The sequence below is a fragment of the Pelmatolapia mariae genome, linkage group LG18 (assembly GCF_036321145.2).
Source record: "Pelmatolapia mariae isolate MD_Pm_ZW linkage group LG18, Pm_UMD_F_2, whole genome shotgun sequence".
Taxonomy (NCBI): Eukaryota; Metazoa; Chordata; class Actinopteri; order Cichliformes; family Cichlidae; genus Pelmatolapia; species Pelmatolapia mariae.
This window is the reverse complement of record NC_086243.1, coordinates 4,678,814-4,702,892: the sequence shown is the minus strand read 5'-3', so window position 1 is coordinate 4,702,892 and position 24,079 is coordinate 4,678,814. Positions and strand designations below refer to the sequence as shown.

Below are 24,079 nucleotides of genomic sequence, written 5' to 3'. Positions count from 1 at the left end.
GCTGACATATAAAGCATGCTGCACCACTTCACTATGACAGTATTTGCAGAGGATCCTGCTTAGAAATAATATTTGTGTGGAATATTATTTCAAAATAAGATGTTCTTTGGGTTGTAGATGCAACTAATGCCAAAATATTCTGTACTGAGGACCTCTGATCTCATCATCTTGTTTGATTTCCGTCAACAAGATTATATTCGGATGCACTGAGATCAGTTTCACATGCTCACAACCACTCTACACACACCTATGTATATACACAGCATGTGCTTCCCTTGGGAGTCAAAATGATGAGCACATACAACACCAGAGCCATCCGCTATATGCACTGTAAAGGTGACTTGTCATGCGTCGTGGCGATGGTAATACCATCAGACGGCGAGATTAACTGTCTGTAGGTGTATGAGTCCTCCTTACCCCCTGAGCCCCACGCGCTGTTGGCATTACCGTTTCTCATACCTCGACTCCGGCGGCGACTGCGGTTTGGGTCGGTGTAAAAGGCCAGCTGAGGCTCGCTGTCTGCCTCCGTCCCAGAGTCCCCGTCTGGGTTCAAGAATGTTGAACCCGCTGTTGGATTCACACAAAAAATACAAAAGAGTTCTGGACCAGTGGTGGGGAATTTGTCCTTAAGTTAGCTTCACAGAGATGGCAGGAAAAGGGCAGCCAAACCTCACGATCAACCCACTGCTGGACTTAGTGTAAAAAAAGAAAAATCTTCTTCTATCATCTACTGATGTGTCGGCTCATTTGTAATAAAAATCAAGCTGCAACTTTGAGCATTGTGTTTTCCAGTTATTCTTTAATATACTGTGTTTAGTTTTTATTTTTTTTTCCCCAACTGACACATTTTGAATTAGCCACATCCATGAAACAGCACATTAAAAAAAATGCATGCTGGCTTAACTGGACTCGATCTGAATAAAATACTGATGTCACCTGTGTTAAACAATCAGAAGTGCACGTTTGAGCCAGAGTTTGAGACTACTGACTACTGACATTTTTACTGTTATGCATCTGCAATCTTGATATTGTTGGTGCTTGTCAGATATTAAGATTTAAAAAGTACACACACGTATCAGGTGAGTTTCTAAAATTTCTAAAATCAGGTAAATCTAACTTCAGACAAACAACAACACATGACATATCAGACCACATCACTATTTATTTAACACCAATTAAGCCAAAATGTAGAAGCGGCACATGTGCAAATTTAAGGGTAACTAGCAGCCAAGAGCTGCAAATCAAATGAACTAGACTAACTGATCAGTGAGCATGAGCACCTCCATAAATGCAACATGACAGTTTTGGCCAGTTTGCAGGTATCTTAGAGAAGCAATTATTAATGGCCATAAATCTGGAAAATCTGGTTGTGAGGCCATTTTTAAACAATTTGAAGTCATTCTACTGTGGAAAACATAATGTGGTCATTATGTGCCTTATCGGTGTATCCATGATACACAAGGCTGGTTGTGTTCATGTTTTTTCCAAGGAAACATGAGGAACACATAAAAACATTGCGCAAAACTTCAGCGCTTTACTTTTTTGTGTGATTCTAAGATAGCACTACACTACAATTAAGACCTTGGAGATGTTTTAGAGAGATTAGGAGGAACCAGTCACTTGGAAGTAATAACAGCAAACTAAAATGCTTTTAGTAGAAACCATTGAATTTGTATCACACATATAACGCTAAACTTTGGTTAGCTTGACAAGATCAAATTAAGACCACTGATCAACTAGAAGCAAAAAAAAAAATCTTTCTTCTGTTTTTTTGCTAAGGACTGCTATTTAGTGGTACTCCTAAGCACTACTGTCCATGGGATTTATGGGTGTGTATTTAGTATAATGTAAAATGCCACCTGTTTCAAGGACCGCTCTGCATCAAAAGAGAAAAAAACTGGATGCACAAGCTTATGATTTTCTTTTTCTGACTTTGACTTTACAAAAAAACAAAGCACACTTCCTTACACCATCAGATACAAAGATGTACTACAAACCATTTACAGCACCCTGTTTTACTGTCTATATACACTCAATATATACTCATTTAATAAAAGCGAAGATGGCAACAAATGTCCACTTGTAAATATCTAAAGGTGAGCTATTGTGCTCACTTCCAGCATCATGATTTTACTCTTGTATTCTGCAGTAGCTGGGAATGATTCACAAATCAATAATCCTTAGTTATTTTATCCTGGGACTTTGGTTGGTCGTTGTCTGAAACAAGCTGTTTTAGTTCTTCTCCCTGTACGGGCATAATCGCTTCAGGCTAACTTTATACTCGCTGTCTGTTCCTGGTAAAGAAATGGTTTACCAGTAAATTAGAGGGTCTCCAGTGCTTACAATGTGAGCTGTGTGACTTGACCGTATGAAGGGTATCACATTTAGAACATCATACACAGCCAAAAGAAGGAGAAAATGTGTGAAACACGCTTTCACAAACATCTCACTTAAAGCAGGATGTGAAAATAAATGTGTCTAAAGATAATGTCAAAAAGCCACATAAATAAGATATTATGTGTTGGCTCAAGGCTCAAAGTCTGAGGGCTGAACTGTGTGACACTGTTTCCAATTTCATTAATTTCAAAGTATACATGAGGCAACAATGAGGCAGCAAGTAATATGAAAAACATAAACATTAAAAAAATACAAGAAAAACACACAACATATACTATAGCTAGACAATCCCAACATGACTCCTGTTTTTCTGTGCTACATATTTTTCCTACACTGGAGGGAAAAACACAATCCATAAGACTTTCTCTCTACAAAGAGGAAGAGTGCAAAATAAATGTTAAATAAAAAGAAGAATGTTCAGCTTTATCTGGGAGGATAATCCTTCTCATAACATCCAGTCATTAAAAAAATTACCCCGATTAGACTGTTATTTAAAGCTAATGCTCTTAAGTATGAGGGTTGATTATACAGTAGGTGCAACACTTAAAAATGAACAAACTCTTCTCACACCACAATATGCCCACAGTGCATTTCAGCTGAGTGTGTTTTAGCTGAGGCATTAGCTATATTTAGGGGGCATGTATTGAAGCTTGTCTTACAAGTGTTAGCGGATTGCGAATCAAAAAGTGAGGGGGAAAATCCATCAAAGCAGCAAAGATTTGCTGCCTCAGCGGGACGTGTGAGAATCGAAATAAAATTCATGCTAACGTTGCTCTGTGACAAGAGCTTTAAAAATCCCCAACCAAGAGGCGGTGTTTGATTAAACTGGAGACGATCCCTCAGAAACAATGGGGCAATGAAAACACAGTTGGCAGCGATGTCAATGTGGCAAACGCAGAAGGACTTTTTCATGACAGCGGCTTCATCAGCTTTTCATATTGTTGGGTTTTTTTGAACAATGCGCGCAAGATATGAATGTGCAGCGTAAATATTATTGGCAGCCATGACTATCTGACAGCACAGATGTTGGCGTTTCTTTACTTCACAAGAAGCGAGCCTTTTTAGATGACACCATTGTTTCTGCAGTGTTTTCCACGACTGATTTAATAATGAGGAATATTCACTGCACACTTTCCCCCCAGATATGTCTGCTGGCTGGAAACAGAGACCTCTGGAACATTATTCAGTGTGCGCAACTAAAACTCTGTGAAGACAAATTAAATCTCTATGCCCTAAAGTAGGAAGAAGGAGGTGGAAAAAAAAACATCAAGTACACAGGCATGCTTGAATTACAAGTGTCACCAAACAATATTAATAAAACTGAAATTTAAAATAACAAAACCAATCTACTGTGTTTTTTATCATGTATGTTTTTTTGGTTGCAACATCCTCCCAGACAGTCTTAGCAACAATGTTTGCACTACAGCCAGGGGATGAATTTAATTACATAACAAGAATCCACCATAATTCATATTAAGGGCATCACTGCTGCTTTATTCATGGTGGATATGTACATGCACTAATTTAAATGAATTATCTTAAAGGCTGCTGCAAAGTTGATGAATGCCTCAACAAAGATGGAACACATCAGAGCTTCAGCGCTGTTACCATGGGTGGACTTTAACTGTTACTGGCCAGTTTGAGCAGCATATTTTTAGATGTAAGAGCAAATTTACATTTAAATTAATATTAAAGACAACACAAAGGGAGTTGAAGACTTGAGGAAATGTATGTGCTTAAGCCAAAGCCAAATAGAGGCCTTTTGCTGAGCACTGATATCATCGTGACTGGATGAGAATAAACGTGGAGATTGACAGCAGCAAAAATTAAACAAAGAAGATCACCTTACTGTTACAGCAGAACAAACGCTAATCATATTTGACAGTAGTGATTGCTATCTCTATGTCAATATTGAACCATTAAATTATATATCCAGCAGAATACCAGTCACCTGACTTTGCAGTGCATACGGGAAACTTTACATTGCTGAGAAGAAAAAAAAGCTTGCCTACACAATTCCTGGTGTCTTAAATAAAAATAAAATCACTTGGGTTTTCTTAATTCTCAGTTTGGTTCCTGTTCATATTTTGCTGTTCTCTTCCCCCTTTCTCTAGTGTTTCCCTTTCATGTTTCCCTCCATGTGTTTGCTTCTTCCATATTTTTGTCTCTTTTTTTTACTAGTTTTTGTCTTTTCTCACCTTTATTACTGTCTGCTCTGCCTTAGTTGTATTCACCTGTTCATGTTACCTTGCTCTATTATGTCTGTATTTCTTTCTTTGAACTCTTTATCCCATGTATCATTTTGTTGTGCCATGGGTAATCCCTCATTTGTTTTTACCTTCTGCTATGCTTTGCTTTGTTTAGTATGTGTGTGCGTGTGCGTGTGTGTGTGTGTGTGAGCGCGCGCACATGTTTTTTTTTTCCATTTGTGTGTTGACTTTTGATTTGGTGAAATCATATTGTTCAGTAAAGCTTGCTCTTAGCTTTGCATAACTGTCTTGACAGTAAATAATAGCAGCGACTGCAGTACAGTAGCGTTTTGACAGCTTATGTAGTAGTAGACAGTAGTGCCATAGTGTAGTGGTTAACACGTTTGCCAGAATACATTTGGAGAATACAAAAAACCCAAGCAAAGACCAGGAGGAAATACAACTCTGTGGAAGGATTCAACCCAGTATCACAGCAAAGTGTGTAATAGTGTGTGTGTAATAGACATAGACACGCATGCTTAAGTAAGTAGTGCAGTAAGCTACAGCACCAGCAGAGGGAGATATTTTATTTCAAGCCAACATACAAATAGTCATAGGAAAACATTGCTAACACATTTACATGAAACTACATATCAGCCACCTAGCTTTATTGTGGCATAGACGGAGCCCGGATTGTACTTCATACCTTCCTTGGTCACTAGCGACTTGTTGGCTTTTAATTTCTTCACTCCTCCTGCTGGTACTGCGGATCTATATGCTGTGGCAATGAAAGAAAGACTCTTTGCAACCAGTTACAGTTGCCAGTTGCCTTATGTTGTTTTGTTTTGTTGCTCCCAGTAAAGTACTGAGAAAAAGTGTTTGAGAAAAAGCCATTTCTTTATATTTCGCTAGAAAAATTGGAAATAGGCAGAGTAAGTGACTGAGTATGGTAGTAAAACTTTAACAAGCTTGACTATATAATAAGAATATATCATTAATCCATGACTGATAGTGTTCCATTGTGTGGCTTTCTATCCAGGTATGCTTTATCCCTAGACTCCAGTTTCAGTGTGTTTGGCATCACCGTCATCCTGAAAAATGAAACCATTGCCACAAACCTTCCAGACGGTATTTCATGATGGAGAAATACTTCTGTTTTCATAATTCCATCAATTTGGACAGGCTGAAATGCATGACAGCACCTCCACTGTATTTTACAGATTACTATTGATACTTACGGTTGTAAATCTGTATTGACCTGCTCCGTACACGTTGATGACTTGAACCACAAATTTGGATTTATCACTCAATAGGACCCGCTGACACTGATTTTCAGTGTGTAATTTGGTGTTCCCTAGACTTTTTTCAGTCGCTTAAGAATGGCTTGTTGACAGCCATTGGGACCACTTCTGAAGAAGCTTCAGTGACTTGTAGATGGGTCAACTGAAGGGCCAGATACATCTCTCAGGTCCTGTGTCAGGTCTTTGCTGTATTTTCAGATACTGGTCATCTGCTGTATATTGTTTTTAGGCCTGGCACCTCTTTTTCTGTCTAATTGTCCAGTTTCCTAATTTTGTTGGTGGAAAAAAATACTATTTTCTTCCCGTCAAACTGGGTTACCTTCGGCATTTTTCTAGATTCAGCTGAGGAAATCATTTGTTTTTGTGACACGCCACTAGCAACAAAGACACAATTTAAAAGTTGTGTCTGTGCTGAATTGTCTGTTATGCATAGACACAAGTGGTTTATCTCTTGAGTTAGGTGCCTTTTTGGGTGCCTGAATGATTCATGGATGCACTTTTTTTGCAAAGACTAAAGTAAGTCTGAAAATGGAATTGAAATGATCAATAGCAAATATACAATGAAGCCTAGGCAAACATGAGAAGCAGTAAAAAAAAAAGAGTTGGTCCCACATCCCAGACTGTAGGGTAATGAGGGTCACAATGACCAGATGTGTATTTCAAATTCTGTCAAAAAGTAGATACAGCGCCTTGCCACATTCTGAATATCTAAAGTTAGGAAATGTGGCTTTAATTTGGGAGAGGGATAGTGTAAGTTATGGTCTAAGTCAGACAACAGTCTAAGGAGAAGGAATTAACTGAGCTGAAGAACAGTGAGGCAAAAATGTCAGGGAAACCATAACGGATCGTTAAAATTAGCAAGTATTGAGGAACTGTCACATCCAGGCAGAATCAATGACAGAAACTCAGAAAGATCATTTAGGAAAAGGGAACAGTTTGATAGAATAGACTTTAATCCCCGAAGGCATTAAGAAATACATTTATGTAGTTATTTTTTTGCTGTTTCTGGGTTACAGTGATTGTGTCTATTATTGCTGTTTGTAGAATGTTCCATATTCTTTCAGTACAATTTTAGTGAGTTTATGTAATTTATTAATTATTTGATTAACTGGGATTTATTGCATAATTTAATTAAGAAATATTAAAATATAAAGAGGGGAAAAAAGTGTCCCAAACTGCTTTGGAAACATTTTATGACAATCAAATAATTCATTCGTAGACACTGCTAAATAGCCTACAGTGTCAAGACTCCCAAAACACTTACTGTCTACATATGTAAACATTAGCACTAGCTAGGTATAATTTTCAGCCCATTCAATTTAGTTGTCACAGGTCAGGGAACAGCTTCTAACTTGGGCACACACAACAGATTTTATATTTATAAGGTTTTTATAAAGTGAGCAAACTCCCATCACATCAACCTTACTAGACCATAATTTACAGTATTACAAAAATATTTGAATTTTCAGGTTTACAAAAACTACAAATGGAGCCTTTGAGTTACTCTCTGAACACCTGAATAGTGCACAGCTGTCAAGGACTGCTTCAGGTTTCAGAGAGAAAAGAACATAAAAGAAGTGCTGGCTAGAGTGTAATAGTTCTACACTAGGGATAACTTAAAGTAGTTCAAAGTGCAACAGCATGTCTCTCTGTGAAGACGATCTAAGGCAGTTAGGAGAAAATGTACCTTACAGCATTTGCTAGGAGTTCATGCTGACTGATCAATGGCATAGAGTTAGAATTTACTAAAAGAAAAGGATCAGAGGGTTGCAGGAAAAACATGTGACATAAAATCATGGCCCAATGAAACTTGCTGAATGTAAAGAATGAGATTTCCATACTGGATTGGTTTGGGCCCAGGTTAACAATGACCAGCACCCTTTTAGCCTATGGTCAACGGTCAACAGGGCGGAAACTGTGCAACTGTTGGCTGAAGACAATGAAAAAAAAGGGGGAAAGGCGTGTTAGGAGGAAGCGAAAGAGAAGGAAAGGCAGGAGTTGGTGATGAGAGTAACGACTTGTATATGTAGAGACTACAGCTGATAAAGGGAAAAAGCTAGCTGTGTGCAGAAGACTGGGTGGAATGCAAACAAGATCAGAAGCACTGGAGGTGGATTCAAACCATACTACCGTGATACACATAGGAAGATAAATTTAGATGTAATCTTAAAGGAAGAGTATGTGAATAGTATTGTACAGGTGAAGAGCGTCAGACAGAGTTTAGCTCTGGAAGTCGAAGGGGTGATGTTGAGTGTTGTCTGTGCATGTGTCCCACAGTTTGGATGCCAGTTAGAAGAGAAAGAAGAACCAACAATAACTTGGATGAAGAGGTAGAGAGTGACATCAGGGAGAGGAGAGCAGTGATTGGATCAGACTTCAATGGACATGTAGCAGAAGGAAACAGAAGCCATAAGGAGGTCTTGGATAGGTAAGATGTTAAGCAGAGAAGGACAGAATCTGAAAGAGACAGAAGACTGCAAGGTGGTGTCAGGGGAGAATGTAGCTAAGCAATATCAGGTGTCCAAGGTAGGAGCAAGGATTAAATGGTGGAAGCTGAAGATGGAAGACTGTTACATAGAGTTCAGGGAGGAGTTGAGCAAGATCTTGAGTGGTAGGAAAGAGTTAGCAGCTAACTAGGAAAGTATAGCTGAGAAGCTAAGGGAACTGCCAAGAGCCGGTTTGGTTCCTCTAGACAGAGGAAAGAGGACAAAGACACTTGCTGTTGGAACGAGGAAGTACAGGAAAGAATTCAAAGGAAGAGGTTAGCAAAAATAAAGTGGGATAGTCAAGGAGATGAAGAAAATAGACAGGTATACATCAAAGAGAGAGGTGGCAACGGTAAAGGAAAAGGCCCTAAGTGAGTTGTATGTGAGGCTGGACACAAGAAAGGAGAAAAGAACTTATATCAGTATGCCAGGAAAATAGATTATGTTGGAAATAAAGTTAAAGTGGTTAAGGATAAAGATGGAATAACAAGTGAAGACAGTGCTTTTAGAAGATGGAAGGAGTACTTTGAGTAGCTGATGGATGTGGAAAATGAGACAGACGATGGATGGAGGAAAGTTAGTGAATCAGAATGTGCAGAGGATTAGTAAGGTTGAAGTGAGGGCAGCTACATGACAACGATGGGGGAGTGGAAAGGCGACTCATCATAATGACCTACCTCTTGAGATGTCTAAAAGAGTGGGCAGTGGATTTTTTTAACCAGATTGTTTAACCTAATGTTGCAGAGTGAGAGGAGGCCTGAGGAACGGAGACAAAGTGTACTGATGTTCAAGAATAAAGGTGCCGTGCAGAGCTGTTTTGTAGTCTAGTCAAAATGTCTGTGAAGGTTCTCAGTCATCCAGGTCATCGTAGTCTAAGGAGCTTGGAAAGAAAAGCGTCTGGACTTCTTAGGTTGCTTGAAGACGTTTCACCTCTCATCCGGGAAGCTTCTTCAGTTCTAGGATAAATGGACCGCAGATGGACTCAGCGGTCCATCTGCATCTAAAGGTCAAAGGTCACTCTTTCGAGGATGCCAATGTTCACATTTTGGACAGAGAAGACAGATGGTTTGAAAGAGGAGTGAAAGAATGTCTACTGTGAGCGACCATCTTTGAACAGAGGCGGTGGCTTACGACACCAACTGTCTGCCATCTATAATCCAGTTCTGAGATCCCTTCCCAGACGCCTTAATGGCCACTCACACCCTGGGCCATCTGACTCCGGAAATCACATGATAGGGTGGGGCTAGGTTTCACAACGAGCTCACCCGAAACCCTGGCTGATTGTGACCCACACCTGCTTTCACACCTTGGCTCTTGTGATTAGATAGAGGATCATCAGGGGGTCCTTTTGTCCCTCTTTGGGGGGATACTCCCACGAGGTTTAAATCTGGGACTCTCCACCATTTTACCCTAGAACTGAAGAAGCTTCTCGGACAAGAGGAGAAATGTCTTCAAGCAACCCAAGAAGTCCAGACGCTTTTCTTTCCAAGCTCCTTAGACTAGTCTAGTCAAAGTCTGGCCTTTAACCCAGGATAGACTGACCTTAAACAGGCCATTCATGCTTGAAAACTGTCTAATGTGGCTGAAGTAAAACAATTTTGGAAAGAAGAGTGAGCAAAAATTCCTCTGCCATGATGTGAAAGACTTATTGGCAGTTAGAACTTCTTGGAAAGAAGAATTGCTTGATTACAGTTCTTGGTGCACAACAGTTCTTAGCTTTAGGGGACAAAAATGAGAAAAGGGGGTAAATATTTTTTCACAGCACTGTACATTTGTTAAAAAGATGCCACTTAAAATGTAACGGTGTGACTCACAGAGGAGAAAAAAAGCAACTCCTGAAGAAGACTCATCCTTGCACAGCAGGCAACTTTATATCTTAAAACTGAGCTGAAGGTGTAGTGCTTAACACTGCTACAAACACAAGTTAGACTCCTTTAAATGTTCACTGCAGGATGTTCACCCACAACCCAGCATGCATAGCAGAGACAAGTACCTCTTATAAACCAAAATGATATCCAGTGCTAGAATCAGGCAGCTGAGAGAATAATGGCACCAGAATGACAATCTGCCCTGACAGAGGAAGTGGACATAAACAACCATATCCAGACGATAATAATATCACTGCAACTGGAACAAGAGTGCTCATCTCAAGAAATAACTATTTGCAACAACAATACAACCTATACAACCTATTACCAGTCCACATATAATTTGTTTTTCCTAAAAGAAGAAGCAAAATCATGATATTTGAGCAAGATCTGCCCAAATGTATATCCAAAGAATACTAAATCTTGCTTTCTGCTCTAGAAAGCCTTTTTTTAATCACTTATAATTAAAAAAAAGGGCAATTATGGACATGTGTTTTTAGTTATATGAAACCACCCCCCAAAAATATGACTCCAAATTAAAATGCCAAACTTTTCCAAAAGAAAAGCTAACAAAAAGCTAACCAAACAGTTTATAGCTCCCAACATAGATGACTTATTATTATAAAATTAAAAAAAATTGAATTCCTAACTATGATGCAGTTTTGCAAAAGCACTGTTCAGTAGAATGACAACTATATAAGGAAAAGAAGGATGTTGCAGGAGAGCAAATGCAGTGGATCCTATAATATATTAATAACAAGGGAGAAAAAAGTGATATTTGAAGGCATTGCAGTACCAAGGGACAGCTGCTAGCCTGTGGCTAACCCTCTGTACTTTTGTTATTGCCACAGTAACTTGGCAGGCAGTGTTAAAATAATAACTGGCAAACACACACACGCACACACACACATACACACACTTTGCACTTACATCCGTACAATTAAAATTGTAAATTCTATGTTCAATTAGCACTTACAAATTTACAGTGAAGTATAAATTGCATGTATTGAGAGTTTGGCTGTTATAACAAATAAACTGAATCTACAGAAATAGATTCATTTATTTATTATCATGCATTTATGTATTTTGTGTGGCAGATTTAATTTGGTATAGTCTGTTCATCCTTCCTCTGGTGGAACATTTGAGATTTTAAGACACTACTAAACATTTCAGCAGAAAAAACAATCAAGCCTAAACCCTGCAAAACCTTTATATGAGATCCTAGTCCCCAAAGAGCATAGACTAATGATTTAGCAGCTTCCTCTGCTCTTTTGTTGTAATTTAGTTGTGGCAATTTGAGAAGATTCTACAGCACAGTATGTGACAAGATAGTTTTTGTCAACTAGTAACCAAACGCAGCGAACAAAAAAACAACAACAACAAAATAAATAAATAAATGGAATTCCATTAGATGCTTGTGTCTGTAGAGCAGATCGTGTCAGGCCAAACAGCTTTCATATCAAAAAGTGTTTGACTAAGTTATACTTTCAATGTCACAATGATACCTCACTATTAATATCTGACATGTTATATGACAGGCTTTTAATTTAAGTCTCAAAATAACAATAATGAATGTCTCTATATAGGACATTTGCGGGTCTTACTATTTTCCTCTATCTTTCAGTCTCCATCTGTGAAATATTTGGAATCCGGTCTTTGGTCGTGTCCATATTCATGGGCTGCATCCTCCTGAGGACGAATTTGTAGGCCGATTACGTCACAGCGACGTGACGAAGGCTGTCCAAATTCGTAGACTCCTCCGAATGCAGCCGACAAATGTGTCCTCCTTTTCCCCGAATTTGAAGGATGGGTCGGGTGTGTCCTTCGTGGCCCACCACATCCCAGAATTCATAGCGCGGCCCAGCCAATTCCAGTTTTCAACAATGGCGGCCGTTTTTAATATTACTCTTATTACTCTTTTGGGTCACAAAATAAACTTTTAACATATTTTCAGGCGAGAAAGTAGCTGTGTAAACTTCAAATATCTGCTCGGTTTATCAAGATATCACATATTTGCAAAAGTGCTCCGACGTTTTCGGAGACGTCTCTTATCCACCAGCTTGATAGCTAGCCGAGAGCTCGAGGGTCACTGAAGCCGCCGAGAACGGCACAACTCCCGGCACATCATTTTCAGATCACCGCGGACTTTTGCTACTCAGGTTAAACGTAATATATAAGTCACTTAGATAACCTAAAAATTTTATTGTTTGGCTTTTTTCAGTGTTTTATTTATTCGTGAGTAAATCGGTTTGGCTGAGATTAAAGTTATTAGATTAGATTATATAAATACATCAATTTATAGTAAAACCAACAATGAACAGTTGGTCATCAAGGCTGATAACCCATATATGTATTCAGATGTAAACAAGAAGCACTCTGTAACAATCAGGTTCATTAGCTTAGTAGCTCTTTTCTCACGTTTGAATGCAACAGCATCATTGGTATCATTAGCCCTATCAGTGCTTTCACTGTCAAATCAAATGGCCTAAACTGCTAGACTAAGTCAAGCAATGCCATCCAATGAAAAGATACTGTCAAAATACTCATGTCTGTTATTATCCCCACGTTTCCCCTGTTATCCTGTGGGTAAGAGACAATGCTGAGGGCAAGCCTTGTTATGTATGCAGAAGTACAATAACTTTAATGAAACATTAACCTTATCCAACAATTTAGACAACATTAACTTAATTATGGTGTATGGTCCATAGCTAATTAGGAATAAATTATGCACCCACTCAGCAATAATAATCATGAAATACTGATGGGGGCCGCAGGCCTGGGCCCACTCCTTTCACTCACTCTGACATCCTTTTCTCCCATTTGGCAAATCTGGCACTTTTAGTTGCTGCAGAAGTAACTCTGGAGTCCATTAAATGTGCTGACATATGGAGTGAAGAGAGACACTGGGGCATCTTCAGCAAAAATTGAAAGAGTCCTTACCTTACCTGCCTCGCACATGCACCGAAGTTCTCCACTGAGGACAACAATAGCTCTGTCTGTGCATATTTTATGACAAAGATGAAAATAGTTGACTAGAAACACCAACAACAGCGACTCAAAACTGCATGAAGCACATCTAATTGCCTGCTTAGACAGCCTCATTCCTATGCAGCTGGCTTTGGAGAATACTAATCTCTACCTGGAAGCAGTAAAATTTTAAAATTGTGTATGTGTGTATGTATGTGTGTGTCTTGAGTGTATTAGGAAGCAGCAAATCCTTCTATTTCTTTACTAAGCTGATATTACCAATGCTGATACAACAAATATAATGTATGCAAAGGGATTTTTCATTTCTTTAGTTCATGTTTGCATATTCTTTTAGCTTTGCAACTAAATTGATCAGAATTAGTCCTTTCTTTTCTTTGTAGGAGCATTAAGTTCTGGTGTCAGTAGACAGGCTGACTCCGAATAAAGCAGAAGATCAATAGATAATCAGTGGGAGATGAGCTGACTATTTGGGATACATCAAAGATCTAGAGGGGTTAGATATATCTTTTGCCACAAGACACACTTTGAATATGTATATAGAACTCCAAAAATGTTAACATTATTTAGAAATTAGGTCTCCAGCCCCTGCAGGGCTTAAACAAAAATAAAAACCATTCACAGTCACACCTACAGCCAATTTAGTATCCCCTATTAATTTAGCTCATGCATTTCTGCGACAGAATGATTATGAAAGGAAGCTGAAGTACCTTCAGAGAGCCGAAGCAAGCAATGGGAGAGCATACAAACACCACAGAGAAAGACCTGGGTCGGCTGGTGTACTCAAATCCAAGATCTTCTTGTTGTGAGGCTTCAGTGCTAACATCAAACTGTGCATGGATAATAACTCCTAATTAAAAACTTAGGCAGTCACCGGTCACTTTAATATTTATATCTTGCTATTACTAGGTTTTAGCCCCTTTGTTTTAAATCTTTGTGGCACAGTCTTTGCACAGTCCTCAGAGTTTGGTCCACGGTGACATGATAGCATCACACAACTGCTGCAGATTTTTCTGCTACACATTCATCATGTGAATGTTTTATTCAACCAAATCCCAACCGTGCACTATTGGACTGAGATCTACTGACTGTAAAGACCATTTGAGTACAGTGAACTTATGTTCAAGACACCAGTTAGAGTTGATTTGAGCTTTGTCACATGGCAGCTGGGTACACTGCAGTCATAAAGGGATAAACAACAGCAACAATACCCATGTAGGCTGTGTCATTTAAATTATGGTCATATGTCACTAAGAGGCCCACGGTGTGCACAACTAAGCAGAAATTGAGACTCATCAGAACAGGCAACATTTTTCCAATCTTCTGTTGAAACAGCACAGAAATAACCCTTGTATGAGTGTTGAATGACCTGGTGCTGGCAGGTCTGCTTCCCTCATGCTTTTGGACTTGACTACGGCATTTGGCACTGTAGATTGTAGCATTTTTCTGACACGGCTTGAATTTCATGCAGGTATTAAAGATACTACCATTGGCTCCAGTCATATCTATCAGATATGATGGAGTTCTTATCTCCATTTAGGGCAGTATTCATCATCCGTGTTCCCACTTGTGGGGGACCTCAGGGTTCACTTTTGGGGCCCATTCTTCTCTCTTTCTATATGCTTCCTTTTCGGTCCATTTTGTAAAAAACATAACATCTCCTTTCATTGCTTTGCAGTTGACCTCAAGATAGAGTTGCCTATACAAACCAACAGCCATGTTTTTATTCAGGCACTAGTGAACTATCTTAGAGATGTACAATCATGAGTGGATATAAACTTAACTGAATAAAAGTAAAACACAATTTTCATTTGAGCGACCCAACCTGTTAGATGGATATGACAGCACCACTGGTCTTTTTACCCACTTACTGTCATATGGTTGCAAGGAACCTTGACTGAACCGTGACTTCTGGCAGTTCTTTATAATGTGATAAACAGATTAGCTCTGTTGTTAAGTTTCTTTCAACTCACATGACTTTGAGAGGGTAATTCACGCTTTTATTACCTCTTGTCTAGAGCATTGTAACTCTTTATATGTTAGCTCTGATTAGAGCTTAAAAAGTTCAAAATGCAGCAGCTCGCCTTTTGATGGTAAAGAAACAGTGTGATCACATTAAACCTACACTGACCTCCTTACACTGGGTTCCAATCCATTTCAGGATCCATTTTAAATATATATTAATTGATTATAAGAGTCTCAATGGTTTGGTACCACCTTTCTTAACAGACCTTTTGAAACCCTATAATCCTACAGTACCAGAGCAGTCCACAAACCACTGGGTTTGAGTGGCACTGGGTGTGGACTTTTGCTGCTGAAGCTCATCTACTCCAACTTTCAGTGTGTTGTGCATTTAGAGATGCTTTTCTGCATAGAAGTGGATATTTAAGTTACTGATCCTATCAGCTTGAAGCAGTCTGTCCATTCTGCTCAGACCTCTGGTATCAACAAGGCACATTTACTCACTGGATAGTTTCTATTTTTTGGACCATACTCTTGGACCTAAACTCTAGAGTTGGTTGTGGTAGAAAATTTCACTAGAATAGCCATTTTACTCAGACCAGCCCATCTGGCACAACCACCAAGTTTTTAATTTATATTAAATACTTTAAAAAAATGAATTCTAAAAGTGCCCCAGGAATCTTTATGCTTTTATTGAGTTGTTTGGCCCTACTGATGAGCAGCTGTTTGGAGTAATTCTTAGAACCATGTAGCACTACTTTTTTATATTTTTTTCTGCTGGAGTGTACTTCCTGTTACAATGGAGTTTTTCCTTCCCACTGTTGCCAAGTGCTTGCTCATAGGGTGTTGGGTGATTGTGGGGGTATCTTTCTAATATTGTTTATTCATTTATTAATTATATTATCTTATCTTATAAATGTAAATCCTCTTGAGGTGAAAGTTGTTGTGAATTGGCAGTATATAAATGAAACAGAATTTAACTGAATTGAATTCAACTGGCCTCTAAGGTGTGAGCAAAGAAGCTGCAGGTTATGGCTGTGAAGGAAGAGTAACAGAAGTCTCATACTAAACCAAATATTAAGTGAATATACAAATCCCTACAGCCTCATGTATACCCAAGAATCTTTTTGTTTTGAACTTTCTACCTTCAGTGTTTTCATTGTCCAAGCACCTTCTAACTGGTCAAAAGTTTATTGCAAATGTGATCAAATCCATTGACTCCTGCAATTCAACAAAACTGACATAAAGTCATAGTACCAGTATGCATGAAGAGTCTGTTTTTGACACAGATCTGCTGCTAGCCTGGACCTGTCCTGAGGCATATTTACTCTTTCACCATTTTTGTCATAAAGCTGCAAAGCATAGGTCTGAAAGTAAACATTTTTTGTTTGCAGTTCATTGCAACCATGTTACAGGAATTTTGGCCACTGGAGTTTCAACATTCCAACACTGCCATCTGGAGCTTCTAGCAATGTTGTATGCCACTCTGTGTTGGGTGGTGGGCATTTATTCTTTGTTTTAACTGTATTATTGATAAAAGGACTTGCTTAAATATTGTTCTTTTTTTCTATTTTGCTTCTCGGCTTTAGGCAATTGTTTGCCAAAGCCATGGTGGAAGCAGGTGAGTCCAAATCAGTCAAGGTAAAACCATGATAGAAAAACAGGACAAGACCAATTTGTTTCTTCTTTAACAATTAGAAATCAAGGTGTCCCAAGAGTCATGTTGGGTTGCCATGCAATGAATGATTTTATTTGGAATGATTATCTTCCAGGATAAATAAATAGAAGTGACTGCAAGTACATGCACATGTGAACATTTTTGTTTATGTTCCTCTGTTGTATCTTTTCATTTCCAATCCTTCCTCACTGTTTGGAAAAGATTTCTGGATTACTTTGTGTGGCTAAAAATGGGTATTTCTGGAGATTAATTTGCATCAACGAACATTACAGAATTGTTTTTAATTGGACTGAGAATAAAGCACTTGCAGTCGAGTGTGGAAGAAAGTGAGTTATGGTCTGAGGTTAACAGATTTAAGATTAAGATTTTCAAAACGACATTTTGAAAATGTCGCTGGCTTCTTCTCTTGTTTATGATAATGGGATAATGTCTCTCAGTTTCATCAACCGTATCCTCTCTCTCTCTGCATTTCCAATATTCTTCTGTCTTTTATTACACAGGACAAGGTCTGCAATATCACAGCTTGTCAAGGCACAGGTGAACATGGGAGGCATGGGTGTTTGTGGTGACGATGTGAGTGCAAAATTAAAAAATAAATAAATGTATGGCAGAAAAAGACAATAATAAGAGAGATCTGCATCGTTTTGAGATTTCACACGCTCCTGCTAACTTTGTTTTATTTATTGTTCGCAGTCCAATAATCTCCCAGGAAATGTTTATATCTATGACTCATTTTATGCTTTCTGTCCTGCTAAGGCCTCTTGTTTTCCAATGCTGCTTTTATAACACTGCTGTATTCTGTACTCTATTATTGATAACTTTTGTCCAACGAGGTGAAAATGTCTCGAGGTCCTCTAGAGTTTTCCAAAGGGCATTCATGATGTTGTCAATGATTAAACCTGTGGTGGCATTCAGTGACTCACTATGAATTCTTGTGAATACTAGAATTGTGAGAGATAAACATGTAGAGAGAAAAGATATTCACAGCAGGGAACTGAGCACACAGTGCTGCAATGACTTGAACACATAATGCCTCATTGTCAGACCTCATTTTTACTGAAGGATAAATCTGGCATATGCACTACCGGTCAAAAGTTTGGACTCACTTTCTCATTTAATAATTTTTCATTATTTTCATGAGTATTTACATTGTAGGCATCAAAACAATGAATGAACACATAAGGAATTATGTAGTAAACAAAAAAGTGTGCAATAACTCAAAACATGTTTTATATTTTAAATTCTTCAAAATAGCCACCCTTTGCTTTCATTAGTGCTTTGCACACTCTTGGCTTTTGACTACCACATGAAGCTCGATGAGCTTCTTGGTCAAATAGCCCTTACACAGCATGGAGGTGTGTTTGGGGTCATTGTCCTGTTGAAAGATAAATGATGGTCTAAGTAAACGCAAACCAGATGGGATGGCATGCCACTGCAGGATGCTACAGTAGCCATGCTGGTTTAGTGTGTCTTCAATTTTGAATAAATCCCCAACAGTGTCACCAGCAGCTGGTAGAGATGTGTCTGTTATTGGAACTCTGTGTGGCATTTATTTGGGCTCTGATTCAAGGTGATGTTAACTTGCGATTTCTGAGGCTGGGGACTCAGATGAATTTATCCTCAGCAGCAGAGGTGACTCTTGGTCTTCCTTTCCTGGGGTGGTCCTCATGTGAGCCGTTTCGTTGTAGCACTTGATGGTTTTGGCGCTATACTTGGGGACACATTCAACGTTTTAGCAATTTTACGGACTGACTGACATTCAGTTCAGGTAAAAATGGACTGTCATTAATCTTTACTTAGCTGATTGGTTCTTACCATAAAATGAATTCTAACAGTTGTCAAATAAGGCTGTCAGCTGTGTACCAACCTGATTTCTGCACAGCACAACTGATGGTCCTAACCCCATTAAGAAGGCAAGAAATTCCACAAATGAAGCCTGAAAAGGCACACCTGTGAAGTGAAAACCATTTCAGGTGACTACATCATGAACATCACTGAGAGAAGGCCAAGGGTTTGCAGCGCTGTCAACAAAGCAAAGGGTGGCTACTTTTTTGGAATCTAAAACATAGAACATATTTAGAGTTATTTATCCATTTTTTTCTTTGCTACATAATTGTATATATCTTCCTCCATATGTTTGATGTCTTCAGTATGTATCTACAATGTAGAAAGTAGTAAAAAATAAAGAAAAAAATATTAGATTAGAAGGTGTGCCCAAACCTTTGACTGGTAGTGTAAATATATGACTCAATCCCCCACATATGGATCCTGGAATGCCTAGATCAGGGGTCCCCAATCCCAGTCCATGAGGGCCAGTGTCCCTGCAGGTTTTAGATCTCACCCTGGGTCAACACACCTGAATCACATGATTAGTTCATTACCAAGCCTCTGGAGAACTTCAAGACATGTTGAGAAGGTCATTTATACATTTAAATCAGCTGTGATGGATCAAGGAAACATCTAAATCCTGCAAGGACACCGGTCCTCGTGGACTGGGATTGGGGACCCCTGGCCTAGATCTATACAAGTTTGTCAGGACCCTAAGAGCCTTCATCAGAAACTCAATAGAAATGTGGCGAACAACACTAGAGGCAGGACTTTGAGACAGTAGCACAAGTCACCATCAAGTCTGCCAAGTGGTCTGTCCCCACTGCTAGTCAGAAGTCAGAAATGAGGGGATTGCACTACCAGAAGGCAACATTGCAGACATCGAGGACAGCTACATGTACCAATCCCACAGCCAGATGGAAACCACGCTAGCTAGCGACCTTTCTAGGTCGCTAGGAAAGCCACAACCACCAAATACCTGCAAAGTGTCAGGCAAGTGCTGAGGAATCAGCTGAATAGAAAGAACAAGATCTGGGCAATCCTCACCTATGCCCTTCCACTGAACAGGTACCCTGCTGGGATTATAAGCTGGCCAACGGAGGAGACAGAAGCCACTGACATCAAGGCAAGGAAGCTCCTTACCATGCATGGAGGGGTTCACCCCAAATCTAGCACCCTGAGACTGGACACTAAGTGAAAGGAAAGGAGGCAGAGGAGTGGTGAGTGTCAGAAGCACTGCCCAGGATAAGACAACAAACATCAATCAGTACATTAGGAAGATGGCTAAAACTGACTGTGTGATTACTGAATACCTCAGGCAGCAGGAACCCAAGAAAGAGGAGCAAGGAGAAAAACCATCATTGACGGAGGTAGAGGAAGTGGCTGACATCCAAAACCGGTGGCTGGACAAAGCTGGACTGAAGGACAGCACAGAGGCACTAATCATGGCAGCACAGAAACAAGCTCTGAGCATAAGATCCATAAAAGTTGGGGTCTACCACACCAGACAAGACCCCAGGTGCAGGCTGTGTAAAGATGCCCCTGAGACAATCCAGCACATAACAGCAGGGTGTAAGATGCTAGTACGCAGGGCATACATGGAATGCCATAACCAAGTAGCTGGCATAGTATACGGGATCTGTGTCAAGTATGGCCTGGAAGTCACGAGGTCAAAACGGGACATGGCCCTCAAGGTGGTCAAGAATGACTGAGCTAAGATTCTGTGATACTTCCAGATACAGCCAGACAAACTGGTGATGGGTAACCAACCGGGTATAGTAGTGGTGGACAAGCAGAGGAAAACGGCTGTAGTGATAGATGTAGCTATACCGAATGACGGCAGTATCAGGAAGAAGGAACATGAGAAGCTGGAGAAGTGCCAATGGCTGAGAGAAGAACCTGAGAAGCATTCAGAGCACTCAGTGCAGTGATCTCCAAGGTAGGTGAGTGGCTCCAGCAGATCCCAGGAAAAACATACGAGACAACTGTCCAGAAGAGCGCAGTCCTAGAAACAGCAAAGATACTGGGCAGGACCCTCAAGGTCCCAGGCCTATATATCCTCCTTTACATTTTTAGTGAAATGCATTTTCGCTCCTACAAAACATCTTACAAAGATGTCCATATAATGACACAGAGTACTTGGAGAGAGCTTAGCCTTTTGGGTTCCAAGAGCATTTTCTGGTTACTAGTGTGGTGAACCAATATTCAGTCATTTGTCTGAAAAGAAGCAATGATGGGAAAACAAGAAAATAAATGAAAAAAACATGTTGATATGTTGTTTACAAATACAATTACCGTAGGTCACAAGTAAATGAGATCTCAGAGAAAATGTATTTTAGCTGATGCAGGTGTGATTGGTAAAAGACAGGGATTTTTTTCAATGCGAGTAACCACAAGCATATTAAAGTCAAATTGAAATTAAAATTCAAGTTTTACAAAAAAAATCATCAATGTTTTGTTAACTCCTTTTGTCAATTCCTTTTTATAACAAAGGTTTTATACTTTTATACTTATTGTGCTTTCATGCATGTTTTTGTGATACTGACTGACAAATCAGATCTTATTAAAAAACATCACTGTTAGGCCAGCATTGTTAGCAGCACCATGTTAGCAGCTACCATTTCTGTGGCTACTTGCATTAACATGTATTATGCTTTGAATGTTGAGGTTACATGAAAACATTTATTTGAACTTCCCAAGTCTGACATTAGCTTTTGTAGAGGAAACCATTAACAAAGGCAATCTGATACTAAATCTCTTTGCTTTCAATGAACAGGAGCGGCTGATCACTCTAATAACATTGAAACTGAACAACACTGAAAAAAACCCCATCTAATTGGAATCTAAGAAGCTTGGAAAGAAAAGTGACTGGACTTCTTTAAGTCACCTCTCATCCGAGAAGCTTCTTCACTTCTAAGACCAAATAGTGGGGAGTTCAGGGTTTTTTGTACTAGTGGGAGTTGTCGCTTAAGAGGGCTGTTTACCCACTATTGATCATTTGCCTCATCGCATGAGCCAAGGTGTAAAAAAGGGTGTAAGTGATTAGCAGCAGAGGTTTCGGGTGTGCGTGGGTGTTAAGACGTCTGGAAAGGGATCTCAAAACTTGGTGTCGTAAGCCACCACCTCTGTTCAAAGATGGTCGTTCACATACATTCATATGGACATAGATGGCTTCTTTCTCTCCTCTTTCAAACCATCTGTCTTCTCTGTCCAAAATGTGAACACTGGCATCCTCGACAGAGTGACCTGTGTCCTTTAGATGCAGATGTACAGCTGAGTCTTGTCCTGTTGAGGTGGCTCTTCTATGTTGTGCCATGTGTTTATGAAGTGGCTGTTTGCCGCTTTGCTTTCCAAGCTCCTTAAATTACTATGACCTGGATGACTGAAAACCTACACAGACATCTAATGGCAACCAATACTCATCTTAGCTAGCTAGGAAAACTTCATTTTTACAAAGTCCAATTGTAATGTAAAACAATTTGTCCTTCTATTCTCTATTATTGTTTATGTCCTATTACTTGTTATTAAAAAATAAAACATTTTTTACCCCTTGCCTTGCATCTGTAAGTGACTACTGCCTGGACTTAACAGAGCAGTATCATATTATCATATTGCATCAAGTGTGTTTGGATGTTATCTGGTAAAACTCAATAATATTGAAGTCTGTTTTATTCCTGTGAACACTGTGAGTGTGTAACACGGATGCATTGAGAAAAATTGGATAATGAAGTGAAAGTCAATAATTTATGTGATCACTTGAGTGAAGATTTTTTGCATTATGAATTACTAAAGCTCCGGGAACAGTGCTAGGCTGTGCAGCAATTTGGCAATTATATGCAAATTGCTACAGAATGAAAAAAATAAATAAAAACAACTATTGACCACTGAAAAATATTAGCAGCAAGTAGTGAGTAGTGGCACTTTCTCTGCTGATAAATCTACTCAAAATGTCTAGTCCGCTTACTCCACCACATTTAGGACTTGATTTCACTGCAACTAATAGCCAAACTGCACCGACAGATTCTGAAGATAGAAACCATTTGTGTTAATGCTCGTTTCCCTAAAACCTTCCCTAAAGCCTTCCCTAAAGCCTTGGTTTAAGGTTTTAAAGCCTCTGAACTGCGTTAACTAAGCTAGACACATAACTGCCATGCAGGACCTATCTTGTATAAAAAGCACAGATTACACCAACGTTTATGGTAATACTTTGTGTTCTGCTTCTTCTTTTCACAGAGATGTCCACACAGTATGTTATTAGAATAAGCAACAATTAAAAACTGTACATTCATTCTGTAGCTTATATTATCTTACACAAAAAGGGGAGAGAGGAGAAGAATTAAAGTTTCAGGTTGGCTTTACTGTCTGGAGGGCCATGTCAAGTATGTCAAGTCATGTGAAAACCTTTTCTTTCAAATGTAACTGCCTTCATAAAGTCCCCAGGCTGTCACCTGACAGGATCAGTATACACATGTAACGATACAACAATGTCCACCTAATGATCTGATGCTGCTAGTAGTCCTGGAGAGGACTCATGGATTGGTGGTGTTGATGTTATCTGCTGTCTGTGTCAAATCCATGGTAGAGATTGACTCACCGCGGGTGTTGCTGGAGAGACGTTTGCGTTGGCTGGTGGAGGTATTGTGGGGAAGCAGGGTGTTCTGCTGGTGGTTGCTATCGATGGGACTCGTGGCAATGATGTTGTCCTTGTATTTGTTCATTAGCGCCAACTTGGTGTTGTCACTCACTGCAGATAAGAAGAATGTTTTTTTTAATGTAAGCTAGGAGACTTACCAACTTTAAAGCTTCCTAAAGTCACGTGTTTTATATTTGACACATGAGTTTTTGAGAGATTGAGGTGGAAGGTTCAATAAACACTCTTTTTTTTTTGTTTGTTTAATTGAATTTTTGGGCGAAGAGTTAAAATGAGAAAGCACCCACTTGGAAAAACATTTTTGTTTCTTTGCTTTGGCTTGACGTGGCAAGCATAAAGTATTACCAATACTAAGAAAGAAAATCCAGGATGTTGTTTACTGTACCAGAAGTCAAACAGGCAAAATTAAAGACAGACAAAAGCTGGCATGAAATTAAAACTTATTAAGGCATTAGACAGAGCCCATTTAAGCCTCAGAGGGAAAAATGATCTATTTCTGTAAATATTAAGAGCTGAAGTTCCATGGAAACAATAAAAATCATATATTACTGCAGATATGTGACTGTCATGGTATTTAGTCACAGACACTGTTTGTCATGGTAGCTGTAATTTTCTGCCAATGTCAGTGTGTCCTCCACTTTGTTCCAGTTTTAAAAAAAAAACAAAAAAAACACACACATCTGTGTCATGGATTTGGATTAAATTTAATTCAGGATCTCAAGTGGATGATGTTTT

General features: G+C 39.2%; 1 protein-coding gene across 9 annotated transcripts in view; it reads right to left on the bottom strand.

Moving 5' to 3' along the window:
- Positions 1 to 24,079, bottom strand: part of astn1 (astrotactin 1) — a 435,323-nt gene that overhangs the window by 278,983 nt on the left and 132,261 nt on the right. For 4 of the 9 annotated variants that reach the window (XM_063461087.1, XM_063461088.1, XM_063461089.1 and 1 more), the window contains exons 5-6: positions 23,288 to 23,437; positions 418 to 567 (exon numbers count right to left, since the gene is read on the bottom strand). In XM_063461087.1, coding sequence (XP_063317157.1) covers positions 418 to 567; positions 23,288 to 23,437 — 300 coding nt within the window. The remainder of the gene's footprint in view (positions 1 to 417; positions 568 to 23,287; positions 23,438 to 24,079) is intronic. The other 5 variants (XM_063461092.1, XM_063461095.1, XM_063461093.1 and 2 more) reach the window with 3 other exon arrangements.